At 42.8% G+C, this 17,963-nt stretch overlaps 1 protein-coding gene across 9 annotated transcripts in view; it reads right to left on the bottom strand.

Annotated features, from left to right (window-relative positions):
* The window catches only part of PIKFYVE (phosphoinositide kinase, FYVE-type zinc finger containing), a 63,779-nt gene extending 45,865 nt beyond the window's left edge, over nt 1-17,914 (bottom strand). For 2 of the 9 annotated variants that reach the window (XM_077181342.1, XM_077181343.1), the window contains exons 1-7: nt 17,718-17,736; nt 14,394-14,575; nt 12,758-12,937; nt 7,522-7,640; nt 4,627-4,798; nt 3,724-3,931; nt 1,263-1,352 (exon numbers count right to left, since the gene is read on the bottom strand). In XM_077181342.1, coding sequence (XP_077037457.1) covers nt 1,263-1,352; nt 3,724-3,931; nt 4,627-4,798; nt 7,522-7,640; nt 12,758-12,937; nt 14,394-14,575; nt 17,718-17,722 — 956 coding nt within the window. In that variant the 5' untranslated portion in view covers nt 17,723-17,736. Of the gene's footprint in view, nt 1-1,262; nt 1,353-3,723; nt 3,932-4,626; nt 4,799-7,521; nt 7,641-8,409; nt 9,288-12,757; nt 12,938-14,393; nt 14,576-15,645; nt 16,685-17,013; nt 17,245-17,269; nt 17,634-17,717; nt 17,737-17,801 lie in introns of those variants that run through there. The other 7 variants (XM_077181340.1, XM_077181337.1, XM_077181345.1 and 4 more) reach the window with 7 other exon arrangements.
* Between the last annotated feature and the right edge of the window lie 49 nt (nt 17,915-17,963).

Raw genomic sequence — 17,963 nt, 5'->3', positions numbered from 1 at the left:
ACAAGTACTTTTGGTGACGCCATGAACAGCCAGAGTTAAAATTTCACTTGAATAAGCAATCTGGGCCTGCCAGATCAAGATTAGAACCATCCTACTACCACATATTTGAGCAAACAGCCAAAGCCTTTTAAAATAGAGGTATATTCAATCAGGAAGCAGGAGACCATCCTCAAGGTTTCAGACATTTCTTGACGTCACAGCAGTTATTTAACATTGGACTTTTAATTCTGGACTCCTTGCCATGTTTGCCCAATATTGATTTTTGGTACTCATTTATTCACCAGTATTTTACTCCCCCAGGTGAGATCTTTGGGTCTTAGATGTAGAGTCAGTGTGCATCTCCTCCTAACCATTCCCATCACCCAGACAAATAAAGGCTGCAAGCAGACCATTCTCCAAAAGGCACACCCAGCACCCTTCTCAGCACACCCAGCACCCTTCTCAGCTGAGTTCCCCTGTCTTCACTGGTCCTGCCAGATCCCTCCAAACTGCTAAACATTGTGTATTCCTCTAACACCAATGCAAAGAAATTGCTGAATGTCCCAATTCCAGTTTGGAAATCTGGATTATCTTTACTCTGTTCCTCACCTCTCTGCCTTACCTTCATTTCCTTAATTTAACCATAAGAGAAGCACTACAACCAGCACCATAGTAGAAGCACTGTGAAGTGGGAGCTACTTGTACTTCTAATACCAGCCTATTTAGTGGGATTAAGCTCAAGTACTCACAAATTACACTAAAGCTCTCATGAACACTTTCAAGTTCATCCCAACACTCTTGCAAAAAGATCTATGAAGGGATTTTAGCCTAAGGAAGCTTGGTAATTTAAACAAGATTAACCTTAATGGAAGAGCAAAGGAAGCAGATGGGGATGCACGCAAACAAACAAAAACTACACCTCTGCTCCTCCTTGACCTGAGTCTTTTTGTCTCCCATCACCAAATAGGTGTTATTCCCTTTTCTTCAGCTTTCTCAGAACTGTACTTTTCTTAGCCATTTCCTTCCCCTCCTGTCCTCTTCACCACTACTCCTGCTTGACAAAGTCAGAAGCAAACTACAGGCCCTGAGAAGCAGTACATTTGTTAACATGAACACATACACAAATGATTCTTCCTTACCACTCCATATGGGCAGTGAGATGTCCCATCTTAGACATGAAACAGCACTTTCAGTAAAAATGAGCCTGGAAAGCCAGGTCTTACAGCAATGAGTATGCTAGGAGTGCATCCAGAACAGAAAACACTCAGAAATTATTAGTTTACCTGTTTCTAGCTGGTGACTTCCCTGCATCCTCCTGGACAGACCCAAGGCGTGCAGACAATGTGGTAGCTGAAGAGTCTGGGTGAATCAAACTGCAGGGAAAGGAGCATGGCAGAGATGTTTGAGATATCTGTGACATCCAGCACATCAGAACAACTGTACTTAAAGTACAGTTAATTGTCATGATACCTCTCACACCCATGATTGTTAAATCAACAAGGGAACAGAGAAAGCTTTCCCCATCTGCAGGCCAAAGGTATCTGGAAGACAGTGCTCCTGTCTTCTTCCAAACTCAACTCTTGAACAATACAGACTATTCCTACTTCCTCCATTATCCTGCCTTCCCACCTGCTTCCCCTATTTCCCTTTCTTACACCTCTTCCTTTCCTACAGGCTGCTAGTAGAGGCTTTGGCACTAGATCTCTCCAGTACACCATCTTTGCAATCCAAGCAACGCTACCCATGGCTACTGCTAGACAGCTTTTGCCAAGACAGCCTGACAACCTTCTGTAACTGTTTAACCTGATCCCAATCTCCTTCTGTTTCCATCCCAGGAGGAAGAACAGCAGATGTTTGAGCACCATCTAAAGAAATTCCTGTCGGCAAAACTGTATCAGACCTAAGCCGCTACAGGCCAACTGATACAGCCACGCTGCTGTGCTCTAGCACAATAAATGCTCCTAACATGATAAATGCTCTTCATGAGAAACTGTAAGCAATGCAGCTTTGCCTGAGTAGCTGTACTTATCCCAGAGTACACCACCCCTTCACTTTTAAAGGACATGGCCCTTCAAATTAGTTAAAGCAGGAACTCTGTGTTCCACCTGTTCGAAGAGCAGAGCCACGTCTGACAAGTACATGCACCATCAGTCTCCCCAAATGCTTTTCTCACTGCTTTGCAGCATCTTATCTCAGATAGATTATTTTGGAAAGAGAAAACTGCCAGGTTTTCTTTTGAAACAAACTACTCCTCATGCAGAAGCCACTATTAGAACACAAGCTCTGCTCCATTACAAAGTTGTGAGTTATCAGTTCCCATCGTGGCACCATTTAAATTCAGTATCTTGTGTTTAAATATCTTAAGGTCAATCAGGAACTTACAAAACAGTATTTAAGAAAAGCACTGTAACCCACTGCAAAGTGCAACAAGCACTGACGAAAACGTTAATCCTGCTAAAGCAACAATAAACCACCTAATCCCAAATCTCTCTTCCTCTCACACATAAAAGAGGTCCACATTTACTCAGTGTCTCTCAAAAAGACTGTGATATGAGTTATGAGTCTTTCAACAATAGGAATTATTTTGAGTGCTACAAATAAAGATATAGATTCTTTCTTTACATGCTCATGTCTACAGGCTGCTGAACTGTTGTTATAAAGGCACTAACAACACATCCAAAGACAAAACTAACAATACCTTTAGTATTTTGTACATTTGAAGAGAAGATTCTGAGAACATCTACTTATTTCCCAATTCAAAATTTGGTAGTATTTGTCCCATGCATTGTTACATTATCATTTTAAATGACCATAACATTAAACCAGAAGTACTTTTCTTTATTTAGGCCTAAACCTGATAATTTAAATGTTTCCAGACAGAAGCATCATATTCTGAAAAGCAACATGCAAGGCAAGAGCCAGGGTACTTTCTGAATATAGTAAATGGTTTGACAGGTCTTTTTTTAAATGCTATCAGAAGAGCTGCTATGGGGCATATGTCACTAGCACTACCACTCAGATAAACAAAGGTTCTGACTCAAGACCTCCTCAGTAGTTTCACATCTGCCTGTTCTTCTGTTTTAGGGAAATGAGCACAAGTACCATACCTGACTATTTCTTCTTCCTCACAACACTAAATTAAATCAAGGTATTCTGAAAATAACTTGCATAGAACTTGAGAAGTACAGTGTTCTTTTACTCATGGTCCAAAAATAAAGATTCTCTTATTTGAGACCAATAGGAATAAATATACTTTGAAAGGAAACTGGAGGATCTTTATAGGTCCTCTCTATTGTCCACTTCATCTGAAACAGGTGGTTACTTCCATCACTTCTCTTTTACCTACATAGAGAGTATTTCTTGTGTTCTCTTGCCCCACCTGAAATGTGACAGGTAAAGCACCAGTGTTACATTGACTTGCCTCTCAATACAGTGGTGGTTAGATGGTGTGATTTTGGTTCTGTTTTTTTAAATTCTGAATACAAAAGCCTGCTCTGTCACTGGTACAGAATCACTGAATCAGTACATTAAAGGAAGAACTGCAAAGAAATTAAAACTTCACTAGAAATGTTTCCATATTTCAACATGAAGAGAAGAATATTGCAAGCAAGCACAGAATTAGATTCTTTTTACAGGAGTTGGAATCTAAGTTTACTAGGTGGAAACCCCCAGCTTTTGTCTAGGCAGCTTTCAGCCTGAGAACAGTTGAGATTGCAGAGCTGAGCATGCAGCCATTGCCTTTACCTTTGCCAGGTCAGATCCTCCTCCAGGAAGATGTTGCGGCTGGCTTTGCGGCTCCCAACCGGTGTGCGCGGCTCGCCGGGATCCAGCACGGACACAGAGCATGCAGAATCCGACAGCGCGTTCAAGTCTTCCCCAATGGAGTTGCTGTCTGTGGAGTGTGCGTAGCTTAAGGCTATTTTCCGACAGTAAGTGCAGGCTCGGAGATCCCCTACGGAAAAGGGAACCAGAGAGTGTAAGCAAACAGAAACAAATAGAACTCTGTTCCTGCAGGATCAGAGGTGTATAGTGGTGGAAACAGAAGGATTTTCTGTTTCAAAACCTCTTTGCAAGTCTAATTCTCTTACTCTCTTAAAGGGCAAAACCCTCGATAATTACACACTCAGGGAGTTTTTCCAGGGCAAATGGTACCTAACACAAGATCAGTAAAAGAGGAGAGAGAAGAGAGGCAAGAAGAGGAAGAAGGAGGGAGGGAGAACACACGTGCCCACTGAAATGATGGCAGAACAGCCAGTCAGATATGACACTGCAGCTGATGTCTAGAATTTGGTAACTGGTATTTGAATGATTTTCCCCTGACCCTCAATTAAAACATGTGGCTCATACTTTAATACTACTGTTACTCAGAGCAGCTTTTCCTCGGGCATACTTTATTGTACTGCACACTCTTGTTCAATAGTGGCCATATTTGTTTTGTAGTGTAGTAAAAATTAGCAGGCATGGCATAATCCACCATCTTTCATAGAGAAACTGGTAGAATTAGGTCCAGTGATTCTTTTTTCTTGTTTTTAAGCCCACTACAGATCTCTACAGCATTTTCTAGAAGATGCCAGGATCTCAGATGCAGTAAACCAAACAGAGCTGAGCACACAGAGACTGCTCTGTTTCTCAGTAAATAAACCCTACCTGTGTAGCCCATGAATTTTCCAGGGATTTCCTGATTGCAGCATCGACTACAAAAGATCTGCCCACAAAGTCGACAGTGGTGCCTCCTTCGGAAAGTGGTGAATTTCTCACTACAGTCATAACATTCTTTGCACTGGCTGTCAGGCATCCAGTACTGCTTCAAGTCACTGTCCTACAAGAGAAGACAGCAGATAAAAGCTTTTTCTTTTGTAAATAAGAAAGCATGTTTAGTTTCATGATTCTTTGTAGACTATGCCTATGGAAAAGAAGATTTTATATATTCACATATCCATGCACATGTATACACACTCTTGCATAAAAGCACACAAAGGATTTTTCATGTGGTTTTACAGGGAGTCAGAAGGCTGAGAGCTCTGAATTAAGAGAATAAACCCAGTAGGACTTTGCCTCCTTGATCCAAGATGAAAGCAAAGCAGAATAAAATTATCATAGGATGTAGCGAGAAGTCAAAAATAAACAAATATATGAAGTAATGATTGCCCTCACCTCTCATTTGCCCCCAGCACATGAGAGGTCCTCAACTAGCACAATTTAATAATGAGAAGGAAAAAAATCCACCACATATCAATTGAAGCTCTTATCTAGGAGTAAATTGAGTTATCAGAAATTATCACTGCAGGAAGATCATTTCAACAGCTAATATTGGGATATGTTTTGAAAGGATTATAGATACATGTAAAAAGTTTTATTATTTGATCGCATTTTCAACACTTCAGTAAATAGCTGTAAAAGTGCATGACTGATCTTGTTTCAAAACTCCAGGTTAACTGCTATGTGAAGAAAACTGAAATTCACATTCAGCAGACAACAACATATATTAATTAACAGCACTGGTATAGCCACAGGAAAAACATAATCTTAAAAACAGAGAGTTAAAACTTCCATTGGTGTAGAAGCTATAGAGCAAGACAAATTCTCAATTGTGATTCTGAGCACACCAGCTGCAGCTCCCATGGATGGACACAACTGCTAATGGTCACATGACAGCTCTGCCTGTGCAACACTCTTTGCTAGAGTTCAGTTCTAGCAAAAAGCCTTTTCAGAGGGACTGAATACACCAGGTTTTTCTTAGGAAGAGAAACTGCTGCAAGCATTATCTCAAAACAACCAGAGAAGAGAGTAATCATACAAAAGAAAGGTGATCCCTGCTCTCGTTTTCACATAATCATAAAAACCCACTGGGTTTTATTTTAAATTGGGATTTATTTGTGGATATTCACAAAATAAAGTTTGACATAGCTGCTAGACCAATTTTGAGACCAAAGCAGTTATGATCAACAACACAATACTTTCATGCTGTCCTCAGGCAAGACAACCCACACATAAAGAAGGTGAAGTCTGCTCAAGACAGTCTAGTGTTTTAGAGAATCTACAATCACTTCTTAAGATAAACACTGAGCTTCAAGCAGGGAAAATTGGAATGAAGAGCTTTGCCAAGGAACTGCTGCAAAGCTGCAGGGGATGCTATATAACAGTTTCTTTTTCAACATGCATAATAAGCCAGGTCTCTGGATCTACCACATAGAGAAGGGCTGTTCCAAACACCAGTGCTGTGCCCCACATGCATGTGACTGTGTCCAGAAACCCAATCACTGCTGTCTCCCCAACTCTCTCTCACCTCCCAACTCTCTGCCCTCCTTGCAGGCTGTTCTTATCATGAGGGAGGGTTCAGAACAGAAGTTTGGCCTGCCTTAGCAGTAAGGCTCATTAGAAAAGCACCTTCCAGAATCTGATACAAGCTTTCTACAAAAGTAAAGAGGTCTCCTGCAGAGACAGGCCAAGCCCACAGCAGGAACAAACTGTTACCTGAAGCGACTCAAGCAAAACATGGCTGCAGTCAAGAGCAGTGATGCATTACCTTTTTAACAGAAGTCAGCATGCTGACAACTAACAGATTGTTTCCAGAAGACCTGGTCATATTCATTTACTGCTGTATCCTGTCTGTTTCAGCACTCCTCCAGTAGCTTCAAATACATCTGAAAATCTCTAGGGCCTTCAGAAGTTGCCACAAACTGAAATATTAGTAAGGGGCATACTCAATGCCCTGCTTACTGCAATGAAAGGCTTCTGCTTCACTCTCAAAAATCTTGCCCTTTCTATCAAAGTAAGATTATTCTTACAAGCAGAACAGCACTGGAAGCTAAGTAAGTTTTCTCAAAGTCTACCTATAAAAGCTATCAAGCCAAAAGCTGTTTCCTTCCTCTACCAGTTTTTAATTAAATGTACTTTTGCCTGTTCATGTCTTGCCCACAGACATAGCTATTTATACCCTCACTTATAAATAGGTGTGGATTCTTTCCTCAACTACAGCCTCTTCTTAAAGGTATGGTCCAACTCAGCAGATGGAGATGAAATCAGCAAGTCAGTAGCAACCACCAGACTCTTGTCTATAATAGAGACTGATTAATGGGGCACACCTTTCAAGCAAATATTGCTGACCAATCAGTACCACAGTAAGTAGCAGATTTAAACCACTCCAAGAACTCTCATCATTTTTTGTGACAGTTAATGTGTTTCACCTGTCCATGGTTAGCCTTCTAGGGAGAAAACTATTAAGAGGTTTTTTTTCACTAGACTGGGTAACACATAAATGGGAAGGAGTCTAAAAAGAGAGCATCTGGTCCAAGCACAAGAAGCCAAGTAAACACAATGATTCACTCCCCCAATATGACAGATGTTTGGCAAGTCAAAAGTCAGCATCAAATGAAATTGTTTCCCCTGCATTCACACAATGCTTTTTGAGTTTATTCACTCATCCTTCAAACATCCAGAAAAAACAATCCCCATGATGTATCTAAAAAAAAAGCTCAGAAAAGCTCAGTAAAGAGTTAATTTTCTAGATGGTTTGGCCTACAAATCCTTCTAAAGAAGTACCTGGCTCTTCCCCTCCATGATTTCTTTGAGGCGTTTTAAAACAGTGCTGAGGCTTCTTAACTGAACTGCAGTTCGAGGATCATGACCTCCGAGAGGTGGTTCTACTTTCCTCCGATTGTCTGGAAGGGAAGAGAGAGCAATATTCATTCCTTCCATGATACATCAACATTCACATCACAACACAAAGCCCAATTAGAGAGAAAAGCATTCACATATATATGCATTTTACAAAGTTACAATGTGTATGGCTCATTGCCCTTGATGCCAGATAGTTTGCTGTGACTGACATTTTAAATACTGCCCTCTGTGTTTACAAGAAGCCATTTAAGTTCTCCGAGAATGAAAACATCTTTCAAAGAAGTGATTTTCAACCTACTAGATGAAGCTTGTAGTAGTCTGTTATGAAGCACTGAGGTCTCATTTTTTAAATGCCCTCTAGGATACTAATACTTGCAAAATAATTGCTACAATATACACATTCATTCTAGGAGCAGTACAAGTAAATGCTTTGACCTGAACTTATTTATAAATTATTACAGCAAAAAATCAGGACTCCATTGCTCAGTTCCTATTAAAAACAGTAATTCAGAAGTTCACATTTTTGAGGGGTTTGGGGTTTTTTTTGTTTAGTTTTTTTCCCAACAAAAACAGCAGGTTGTTGAGAACTTGTACAGTCATTCTTGATTAACTATAGCAAAAAGACTTCCTGAATAAAAATGCAATGCAGCTAATTTCTTTTACTTTGAAGCATTGCTGAACAAATTACAAATACGCTCCTTCTCTCCAGGAAGATTTGAAATCACAGCTCTCTATTTACCTAAACACTTAAACATTTTCAGAGTCTCTTTCCTAGATTAATAACTTTCTGAATAGTTTAAAGTTTCTTACCAGCTTCGTTGCTGTCCATCTGACTAGTGTTTTATTTAGCTTGCCCCTAGCACAGGAAGAGCAGACATGGCTGCTCCCTGTTTACTGCCTGAGCTCTCCCTGATGTCAGCAGAACGCTGACAGCTCTGCCTGAAGCCCGTTAACTGTTGCTGTGCAGTAACGGCTACGCTACTGTTCTGTGTGCAGCAGACCACAGCCCTCCCTTAACGGGACTAAAACTGTGGGATTCCATGCCTCCTCTTCAGCTTCTTAGGAGGTATTTTTAGTCAATCAGCCCACACTCTGCTGCTATGTACAACAAAGAATGCACATTTTCCTTTTTAAGAAAAGAAACCCATTTCTGTAACTGGCCACTTGGACTTGATTTCTTTTTAAAAATCAAACAGACTTTTGGGCAGTACGAAATTCAGTATTTTAGGGTGATTAAGGGAACCTTCATATTTCAGGAAGACATTGATAATACTAGAGAAACCTTTGGCTCCTCCTTACTTCTATCACAAGATCTGTGCTGTGTTTACTTCCTGATACTTCCTCCGAATTCAAGAGTATCTCCTTTCCAGGAATGTTGCTTCCAATTCAAAGAATTATCAGATCTACTGCCTAACTACCAATAAATTTTGTCAGGCAAGTGACTTCCAAAAACAAACATACACAGCACTGAAGAAATGCCACAGGTAACTCCACACTGGTTCTTGTTAGTTAAATGCCCTTTCCTCTGTTGCATAAAACAATGTCAGAATGATGTCACTCACATAAGAAAAAGTATGCCATCAGCAGTAGCAGCACATGGCCAAGCTGTTTATACTAGAGAAACTGACTGATACCCAGATTAAAATTCAGCTGGTTCTTTTCCTTCTCAATAATGAGGTTTCTCCCTTACTGAGGAAAAACACTGTATAGCAAGAAAGTAAGAAGTGAACATTCCTGCAGTAAAGGAAACACTGTCTAAAACACCATCCTTCAAAAAGAATTTCCAGGTTCAATCTTAGGTTAACTCTTACCCCTGATCCAAACTGCATTATTATAAGTTAAAAATTAACTTCTACAGCTAAAAAAACCAGTTAACTTATTTCAACAGCAAACATCATCCTTCCTATATGCATTTACGGTTGCTGATCCTTGGAAAAACCTAAGAAAAAAAACTCTAAAGTATAAAGTATGTTTTCACAGAGTTTCATGATTCTACAGTATTTTAGCATTCATTTTACAGTGAATGACAAGGCAAAAACACCACAAGAACTACTTTGTTGCAACCTATAGTTTCAGTTTACAGGAGAACTGACCATACTGAACTATACAAAAGGTAGAGATTCACACAGTTTCAACAATAAAAAAACACCCCTGCCAGAGATACTAGTTTTGCCAATACAAAACATCCCAAATTGTTTTCTAATTACTTGCTGCCACAGTGTAAAATTTCATATTCAATTTCACTTTCACAGTTCAAATATCACATCTTCCTCAAATCACTGCCATAAAAAGTACTGCCATGAAAAGTAGGAAAACTGCCCTTAACTTCATTTTATAGCATGCATTTTCATGTTCCAAAATCTTTTTGATTAGAAAAGATGCTGTGGTAGTACTTCACGCTCCACAATGGTTTCCAGTAAGTACCACCTTCCTGAGGCCTTCTTCCCCTATATGATCATTGGCCATTCCTCTGTTCCTGCTAAGCTCCTTTGCCACTCCCTATCACTGCCAGTCCACTACAATTGTCTAGCATTAACAGCATTATCCTGCCTGACATGGTGACAAGCTAGAAGTGCTTTTACTACCCATGCTCCCTCTGCAGCAGTCAGCATTTCCAGTTCTCCTTAAACAGGATTTACAAGCTGTGACATTATCTCAGTGACAACAGTCTCATGTTGGACTATTTTGGTTCAATCCAGCACCTTGAAAGCCCTGATCTGACAGCACAGCACACGCAATCCAACACAACCAGCACACAATGATGCAACAGACTACCCAAGAGAGGCCACAGGAGCCATTGAAGAGTCTCAGCACTGGTTCTTCAGCCACACAACCCTCAGAGCATCTCTGACATAAGCCAGGCACCCAATGCTCCTCCTATTTTCACAAAAGTCAGTAAGGAGCATTTTTGGGTAAGCAGTCCTGAAGGGAAGCACAGAACCCAAACCCTACACAACTGCTGCCAGACAGTGTCCTCCAAAAGCCACCATCCCTCCATGCTGTTCTGCACTTGCAGCTGTCAGACAGCATGGTCCCCAAGCATTGAGATGTGTGGCACAGACACCACAAGCTAATGGACATATGAGGGGTGAGGGTCAGCATCTTCAGGAGCAATTTCATGTCATCACTATTTAGAAGCACTAGAAGCAACCTTTTATTTATTTATTCCTTTCAGTTTGCTTAACTTAAAAAATTATTTAAGATCAAGTAGGCTAGGGAGACCTTTGTGAAGTGCTTATATATTTTCCTGCCTACACCTGCCCATGTTATTAAGTATCTAAGTAATGGCAAAGCCTAGAGAGACATTCACAGGCCTGTGGACACAGGGCTACAAGAAAACTTAATTAAACACCTCTCTGTCACTGAAGTTAGCGGGTGACCCAATTTACCAATCTGGATGTTTAAGTAAATCCCATCACTTATTTTCCTGCTTTTCACCATTTAGATATGATAATAATTTCTAAGATTATTTGTGCAGGCCAGCATCAGCTGCAATAGCAGAAATAAAATTCTCTGCTACTCAAAGACCTAATTATTCAGCACCACTTAAGGTCAAAAAAGGAAAGAAAAAGAATTTTCTAAAGTTTGCTTCAAAAAACCCAATGCCTGACTTTTAGGGAAGGAAACTGCAAGTATTTTTCCCTCTCTTCAAATAAAGTGAGATGGCCTAAAACACTCCCCCAGACCTTCTCACTAATCCAATACACTTTTACATGTGTCACACAGAGCTCATGTTTGTTACAGCATCAAGGCTGTTCAGGAGAAAATACCCAATAGCAAGTCAGGCTGCTCAGCACAAGGTACCACAGAAATCTCTTCAAAAAAGTGAGCAGCAATTCCTGCTTGTCTTAACTTTACTTCTTTACATGCTAATTCATTATCACATTTTTCTAAACATATTTTTGTCCAAGCCCAGAGATCTGAATGGAGGTCCTGAAAAAGAGCTGGAATACTACAGAGACAGTTCCTCCCACACACCTTAAACTTATTCCCTGGCTGCCCAATCCCAAAGGAAGTCAAACAGCAAGATTACTTCTGCCTTCTGAGTATCAAACAACACACTTCACCTGAAGGTTTCTAACACCTAATCCCGAGGCAATTTCCAAGTGATTTACAGGAGGTACCAAGTAAAAGTAAATTGGCTTATCAACCAAGAGCACGTGGTTGTTCTTGAGACATTTGAGAAAATTCTTTAAGAAAGAGCCCAAGCAAACAAAACAAAAACCCCACATTAATTAATTAATTAACCCCCTTAATTGGTTCGTTGGATGAAGTAGAACTAAAAAGATCAAATACTACTAGAGGGCAAGGAGGAAGATGACGAACATGTTTAACCAAGCATGCAAATGACTTAGGTAAAAATGCTAGTCCTCTGTACTAGACTTTTGCCTGGCTACCAAAACGACAGGTCTTTCTGAAAATCCCATACACATTAACAACATTTAGGATCTGATTTGTTTGCACTCAGTACTACACTCTTGGAAATACTGCCTTGCACAAGATTGTTATCCAGTTTAGCAGTTTCCTCAAGGCTATCAGCAACAGCCAAGAGCAACCAGTCAGATCTCAAGAGGGACCCCTCTAATCTACTTCCTCACTCTTTCACATCTTCATAAAGCCATTACACAGTTGCACCTTTGAAATTACAATCAATCCATACAAAATCTGGCAATAGTGTAGACAGAATTGAAAAAAACAATCTTAAGCACAACTTCCTATTCAATTCTCCTCAAAACAACTACAAGCAAAAACCTTCATTTACAATTCCCTTGAAGACCCAAACACCAAATCCATCCAGACTAAGCACTGAAGTTAGAGGTAGCATGTGGATGTTAAGAAACTGTAGTCTCTCGAGACAAAGCAGAAATGGTCAGGATCGAAGTTCAGGTGACTTTAAAACACTGGATGTGTTTGGCAGCCTCTTCTGTTCCAGACTGTTTTCCAATTAAAAAAGCAGAAGTTGCCTTGCTGGAACACCAAGAAGGGTGGAGAGTTATTAGGTTAAAGTGCAACCTCCCTAAGAGAAGCAGTGTAGCCTGATACTAAATTCTGCTATGAATCTAGACACTCAGTGAGCCTTTGCTCACATCCTTCCACCTCCCCCTGAAGCATCCTGGCTAGTACAAAATTGCCTTATAGAACAAAGAGCTGAAATTACCCAGAGTTGCAGAAGATCTTCTTTGCAGCTCACCACTCAGTTGTTTTTTGTAAGGGATTGGTGATCTCAGAGACTGAGCCCTGGTGGGATGCTGAGGACTGGACCAGCCACCACTCAATGCTTGTGGATCACTCTGTCCTGCCTCTGCTCTCTCTGCTGGGGATGAAAGCCTGCCATCATCTAGAGTTGACAAAAAGCAAGAAACCACCTGTTCAGACATGATAAAGAAAACCAGTAGTACACACAAAGCTAAAGTTAAAAAACTCTCACAAACAGCTCTTTTGGATCATGATATAACAAAACAAATGAATAGTACATCATAGAAACAGGACAGTAGGCTGTCTTCAAGGCTCAAGCTATTTCAGAAACTCTCTAATGTGAAAAGTGTCAAAAAAACCCTGGCAGATTATTCATGAATCCAAATGTGAATTATTCTTGCAAAATAGAATAGCTACACTTGACTATCAGCTTCTGCATTGAAAAGAGATTTTCCGTTATTTTACAAGCCAGTACTGAGGTCACAGTAAAATTACCACAGCCTTTATTTTCCATCAGCAGATCAAGTATAGACAGGTTCTCATTGATTCCAGTAAGATCCACATTTCATGTGTTGTCTCAAGGTTGTTTTCCCATCCACTTAACAAAAGACATTGCTGACTCCAGCTACTTTTGTCAGACCAAAACAAGTGAAGCCAATATTGACCACATTTTATGCTACTTTCAATAAATTAGCAATGACAGGTGCTACTCTAGTATGCAAACTAATAGCAGTCATACCAAGTAATTATTTTTCATTCTGCATAAGAAGAGTCTGAACAGATTGGTTACACAAAAAGCTATTTGGCTCTTTTCCCCCAGCTCAAACATTGCTGAAGTATGCTTAACAGAGCTGGATAATGAACAGACTAAACAAAAGCAGCTGACCAGTGTGCCATCTCTAGTAAAGGGATACACAGAGTTTGCACAAAATCCAGGTGCATTCATTCACCATTCTTAGCAGGATCTTTCTTTGAAACAAAAAGGAACTCACACAGTTCTTTTAGAGTTTGCTCACTGAGAACATTTTTAATGACACATGCAGTACAAAGGCCAAAATCATGTAATACTTTTAACATACAAAACTTCCACAACGCTTCAGACTTCTTGATGGGGAACGCCTAAGCCATGCAAATTAAGTGTGGACTTCCTGCTTTACTGCAGGTCAGCTGTCACCCAGCCTCAGGTACGAGATGCACAGGAAGGTGAGAGGTGGATGAAGTCTGAAGTAAGAACTTGCACTGGAAGGACAAGCGCACATTTTGCTCATGCAGGCTGGCAGAGGGTTACTTCTACTTTCAGCCCAGAAAAAAAAATCATACAGGCAAAGGAAATTCTGATGTCAAGCTAAGAATCTATACAATAGTACCTGCTAACTGGCTTGTCTTAGACTTTCATGGGCAGCTACAGATTTCCAGCTGCAAGACACTGGCTATCTTTCATAATAAAGCTCTCCTACACCATCCAAAAGCCAGATGCAACACCCCTCACAAAAGAGCTGACATCAGCCCTGTCACATTATGCTCTTATGTTCAGAGGTGTTTTTACAAGCAGCAAACAGCACGCACAAGGCATGCCCACACATTCCCCCAGCACCCACCTTTGCTGAAACGGAAGAGATTTACAAAAGAACTGTAAGCTGATTTAAAAGGAGGCTCGTCCTGGTCAGGAGTCAGGGGTTTGAAGTGAGTGAGATGAGATGGGCTGCTGGGAGAACGAGGTAGGTCACTGCTAGAGTCCAGTGTCGGAGAGCGTTTCTCATCTGCAGCCATTTCAGGTGCCCTGGAAAGAGGTCAGCAACACACATTACACAAGGGGTGGTGAAACAGAACCTCCTCAGCCTTCTGAACAGGAGATGTCTCATTGGATCCTAGAGGACAGACATTCACCCAACTGACCACAGGCACCTACTATTAGCACAGATCAAAAATGCCAGAGAGGCCCATGCCCCCTGCCCAGGCACTGACAGAGAGCAGCACCTCTGCAGAGTGTAATTCAGAGTGCCTACTTAAACATCCAGAGCAACAAAATAAACAACCGCTACACTGATGACACACTGCAGCAGAGGTTTATGAGAACTTGAAGTTTTCAAATGGAGACTCCGCAGGCATACCACAAAGAAGTTTTAACTTTGACAGCTTTTCTCCTAATGTTGTGACCTCTGCAGCCCTTGTAACAAAACTGAAAACAGGCATGCCTGAGCAAGTACAAGGCAGACTTGTTGTTTGGCCAGGTTAACTTCAGAGTGAGAAGCAGAATGAACTACAAACAAAAACAGGACTGAAAGATTAATTTTGGTGGGAAACTGTTTCCCTCCCCTCTGCATTACAATACAGGCGCTTGTGCAGGTTACCAGGGAAGCAACTCAAACTGTGGTTTACTTGTTGTCAAATCTAACACCTTCAAACATCCTCATTTTCAGGAGCAGCTCCATTTAGGAAAAAAAAGCAAAAACCCCAAACCACTTTCTGTATTAGAAGAAGCCATGCTTGTAAACCCTATTTTCTGTGTACCAAAGCTGCCATACAGCCAAGAGTCATACTTTTCCCCAACCCACATTCTTTAAGCTGATCAGACACCCCATTTCTTTCACAACACCTCACTCAGCCTGCATTTCTAGCCTGCTAGGCTAAGGTGCTTACTAACTTCATCTTTGTTTAAGAAAGATTTAGTGAAATGTTTGAGAGTAGGAACACAGGCAGCTGAGCTGATGGAGCCTATGAGAGATGCCTGATTTTAACCTGTGGCAAGGATCAAAACCCCTTATGAAACTACTACCTGCCTAGCAGCTGATACCCACTTCTTCACGACATAACAATCTCCAGTTCCCACAGTTGTTCCCTAGAACTTACAGGCATGTATTGCTCACTAGAATATTTTCTTCCAAGTTCCAAGAAGCCACACTGAAAGAAATTTGTGCAGTCCAGAGAAAATCAACATGATCAGCAGCTCATGTGGCAAAGTTTGACTTCTCCTACAAAGAATGCCAAAAAGATGTATCTGCAAGTCATTCACATGACTGCTCAGTGGACTTCTGCTTGTTATTCTGTACTTCAGCTCAGAGTTTCTTTTGCTATTCACATGTCCTCAGGAAGAAAGCAGAGAGGCATCATTTACAAGAGAGCAGAGAGACATCATTTACTAAGTTTCAAAAGAAACTTTGTTCAGATTCTTTATGTAAGGCTGAGTGTCAGTCTTCCACATCCCTCTACACTGTAAATCAGGGTATGTTGTTTTGTTGTTCATTTCACCAGTATTATTCAAACAGGTGATTTGAATGTACAGCAGTGTTCATGGAACATTTTCCTTGAAACACACTCTTCAGGTAAATTTGGAATTCTTTCTTCAGTCTTAAGGGAACTAATAGTTTGCTTTTTAAATGCTGAACATACAACAAGGGTGTACCTTCACACACACCACCACATTGAAAATCCCACTATGAAGTCAGTTTTGTAGGAAACTATGTTCATATTTCAGCAACTGACTATAGCCTGACAAGATAAGAGTTACAAGCAAGTCTCTGAATGTGCATTAAATATATCTATGTATATATATATGTGTGTGTATATATATACATATGTGTGTGTGTGCTAATAGAAAAACTTGCGTTTCAAGGAGGAAAAAAACCATAACTGCTTCTGTCACAGCAATATTGGTCCAATTAAAACTATTAAGAAGAATAGCATTATGCCTAACATTAGCCCCAGAAACACCTAGATTTTCTGTGCTGTACAACACACTAGCTGTGGAATCTATCAGCCTTTCTATGCTTTAGCTGTCCCACTAAAGGGAAAATACTCCCACTCCCACCACAAGAAACCAAGAAATAGTCACTCCTTTGTATAATATGGGAAAGGGGAAAGCAAGGTGCACATATCGGTCAACAGGCAGAAAACCAGAGTACATTCCTCATAGGATCCTCACCAACAGTCACGGGGAATGTATCTAAGCCCCCTCGAAGCTGCAGCTTCAGCAATCACCAACTCACCACCGATCAAACACGGCGTGCGAGGGTGGCCGCCAGGCTCCCTCCCCACGCGCACTGCTGTTCCGGCAGAGCAGGGCCGGGACACCCCGCGTCCCACAGACCTGCCCACAGCGGCTCAGAGCCAGAGGGACACGGCCCCTCCTTCCTGCACACACACACACACTCCCGGGCACCCGGATAACACACCCCGGTGCAAAACCACACGCAATTCGGACATAACTGCGTGACTGACACGCTTCACCTCCAACCTCGGCGCAAGAGACAGCTGCTCCGCTCTCCCCTCCGTGAAGGGGACAACGCCGCCTTCCCCCGCCTGGCACGGCAGACCCGGAGATCACCTGCGACGGGAGGGCGCGGACGCGGTGGGCAGCGACCCCCGGAGAGCCGCCGCTGGCCGCTACCAGGGCCGGCCCGGGCAGCCCGGAGAATGCGGGCGGAGCAAAGGTGCCGCAGAGCGGTGCCAGCGGCCCCCGGCGGGCGGTGCTCACCTGCTGCCCGCGGCTGCTGCCGGTGCTGGGGCGGCACCGCCGCTCTTCCTTCACCGCCCGGCCCGGCCCGGCGGCGCCGCCAGCCCCAACCAACCGCCCGCCGACCGCGCCGCTCCCGCCCAGGCATCGCCAATCGAAGCTCCGCGCGCTCGACCCGTCGGCAGCGCCCGGCCCCGCCTCTCGGCCCTTCCCGGCTGCTCCGCCCGGGCGTGGCACACCGGGCTGCTGCCTCGGGAGCCGCTGGCAGTGCGGCCAGCCGGTGTGTCCCCCGGGAACTCGGAGTTCACCCTATTTCATTAATATTCCCTTCTCTTCTATTCCCGCTCCGAGGTTCCTCCCCGGCCACTCTCGCCCCAGCCCCAGAAAGGTGCCGTTTCTTCCCCGGAGCTGTGGTGTCGACACCACCGCCCCAGTGCCAGCGGAGGAACCCTGCCCGCTGTGTGTATACCGCATCCCCGGGCTGGGCTGCTCTCCCTGGGCCACGTCCGAGCCCCCCGGTGCCAGCGGCTTCCCTGTGCCCGCGGGCACTCACTGCGCGGGGGTGCCAGAGCGCGGAACGGGCCCAGCCCGGAACGGCGGCCGCACCGTCCGAGCTGCCACGGGCCCCTCGCACGAGGGCACCGGTGCGCGAGACCGGGGCGGGCCCGGCTGCTGGCCCCGCGCCAGGCTCGCGCCCCCTAGCGGCTCCGCGCCG

This window comes from Agelaius phoeniceus, chromosome 7 (genome assembly GCF_051311805.1).
Source record: "Agelaius phoeniceus isolate bAgePho1 chromosome 7, bAgePho1.hap1, whole genome shotgun sequence".
Taxonomy (NCBI): Eukaryota; Metazoa; Chordata; class Aves; order Passeriformes; family Icteridae; genus Agelaius; species Agelaius phoeniceus.
This window is presented reverse-complemented; position numbering and strand designations above follow the sequence as displayed.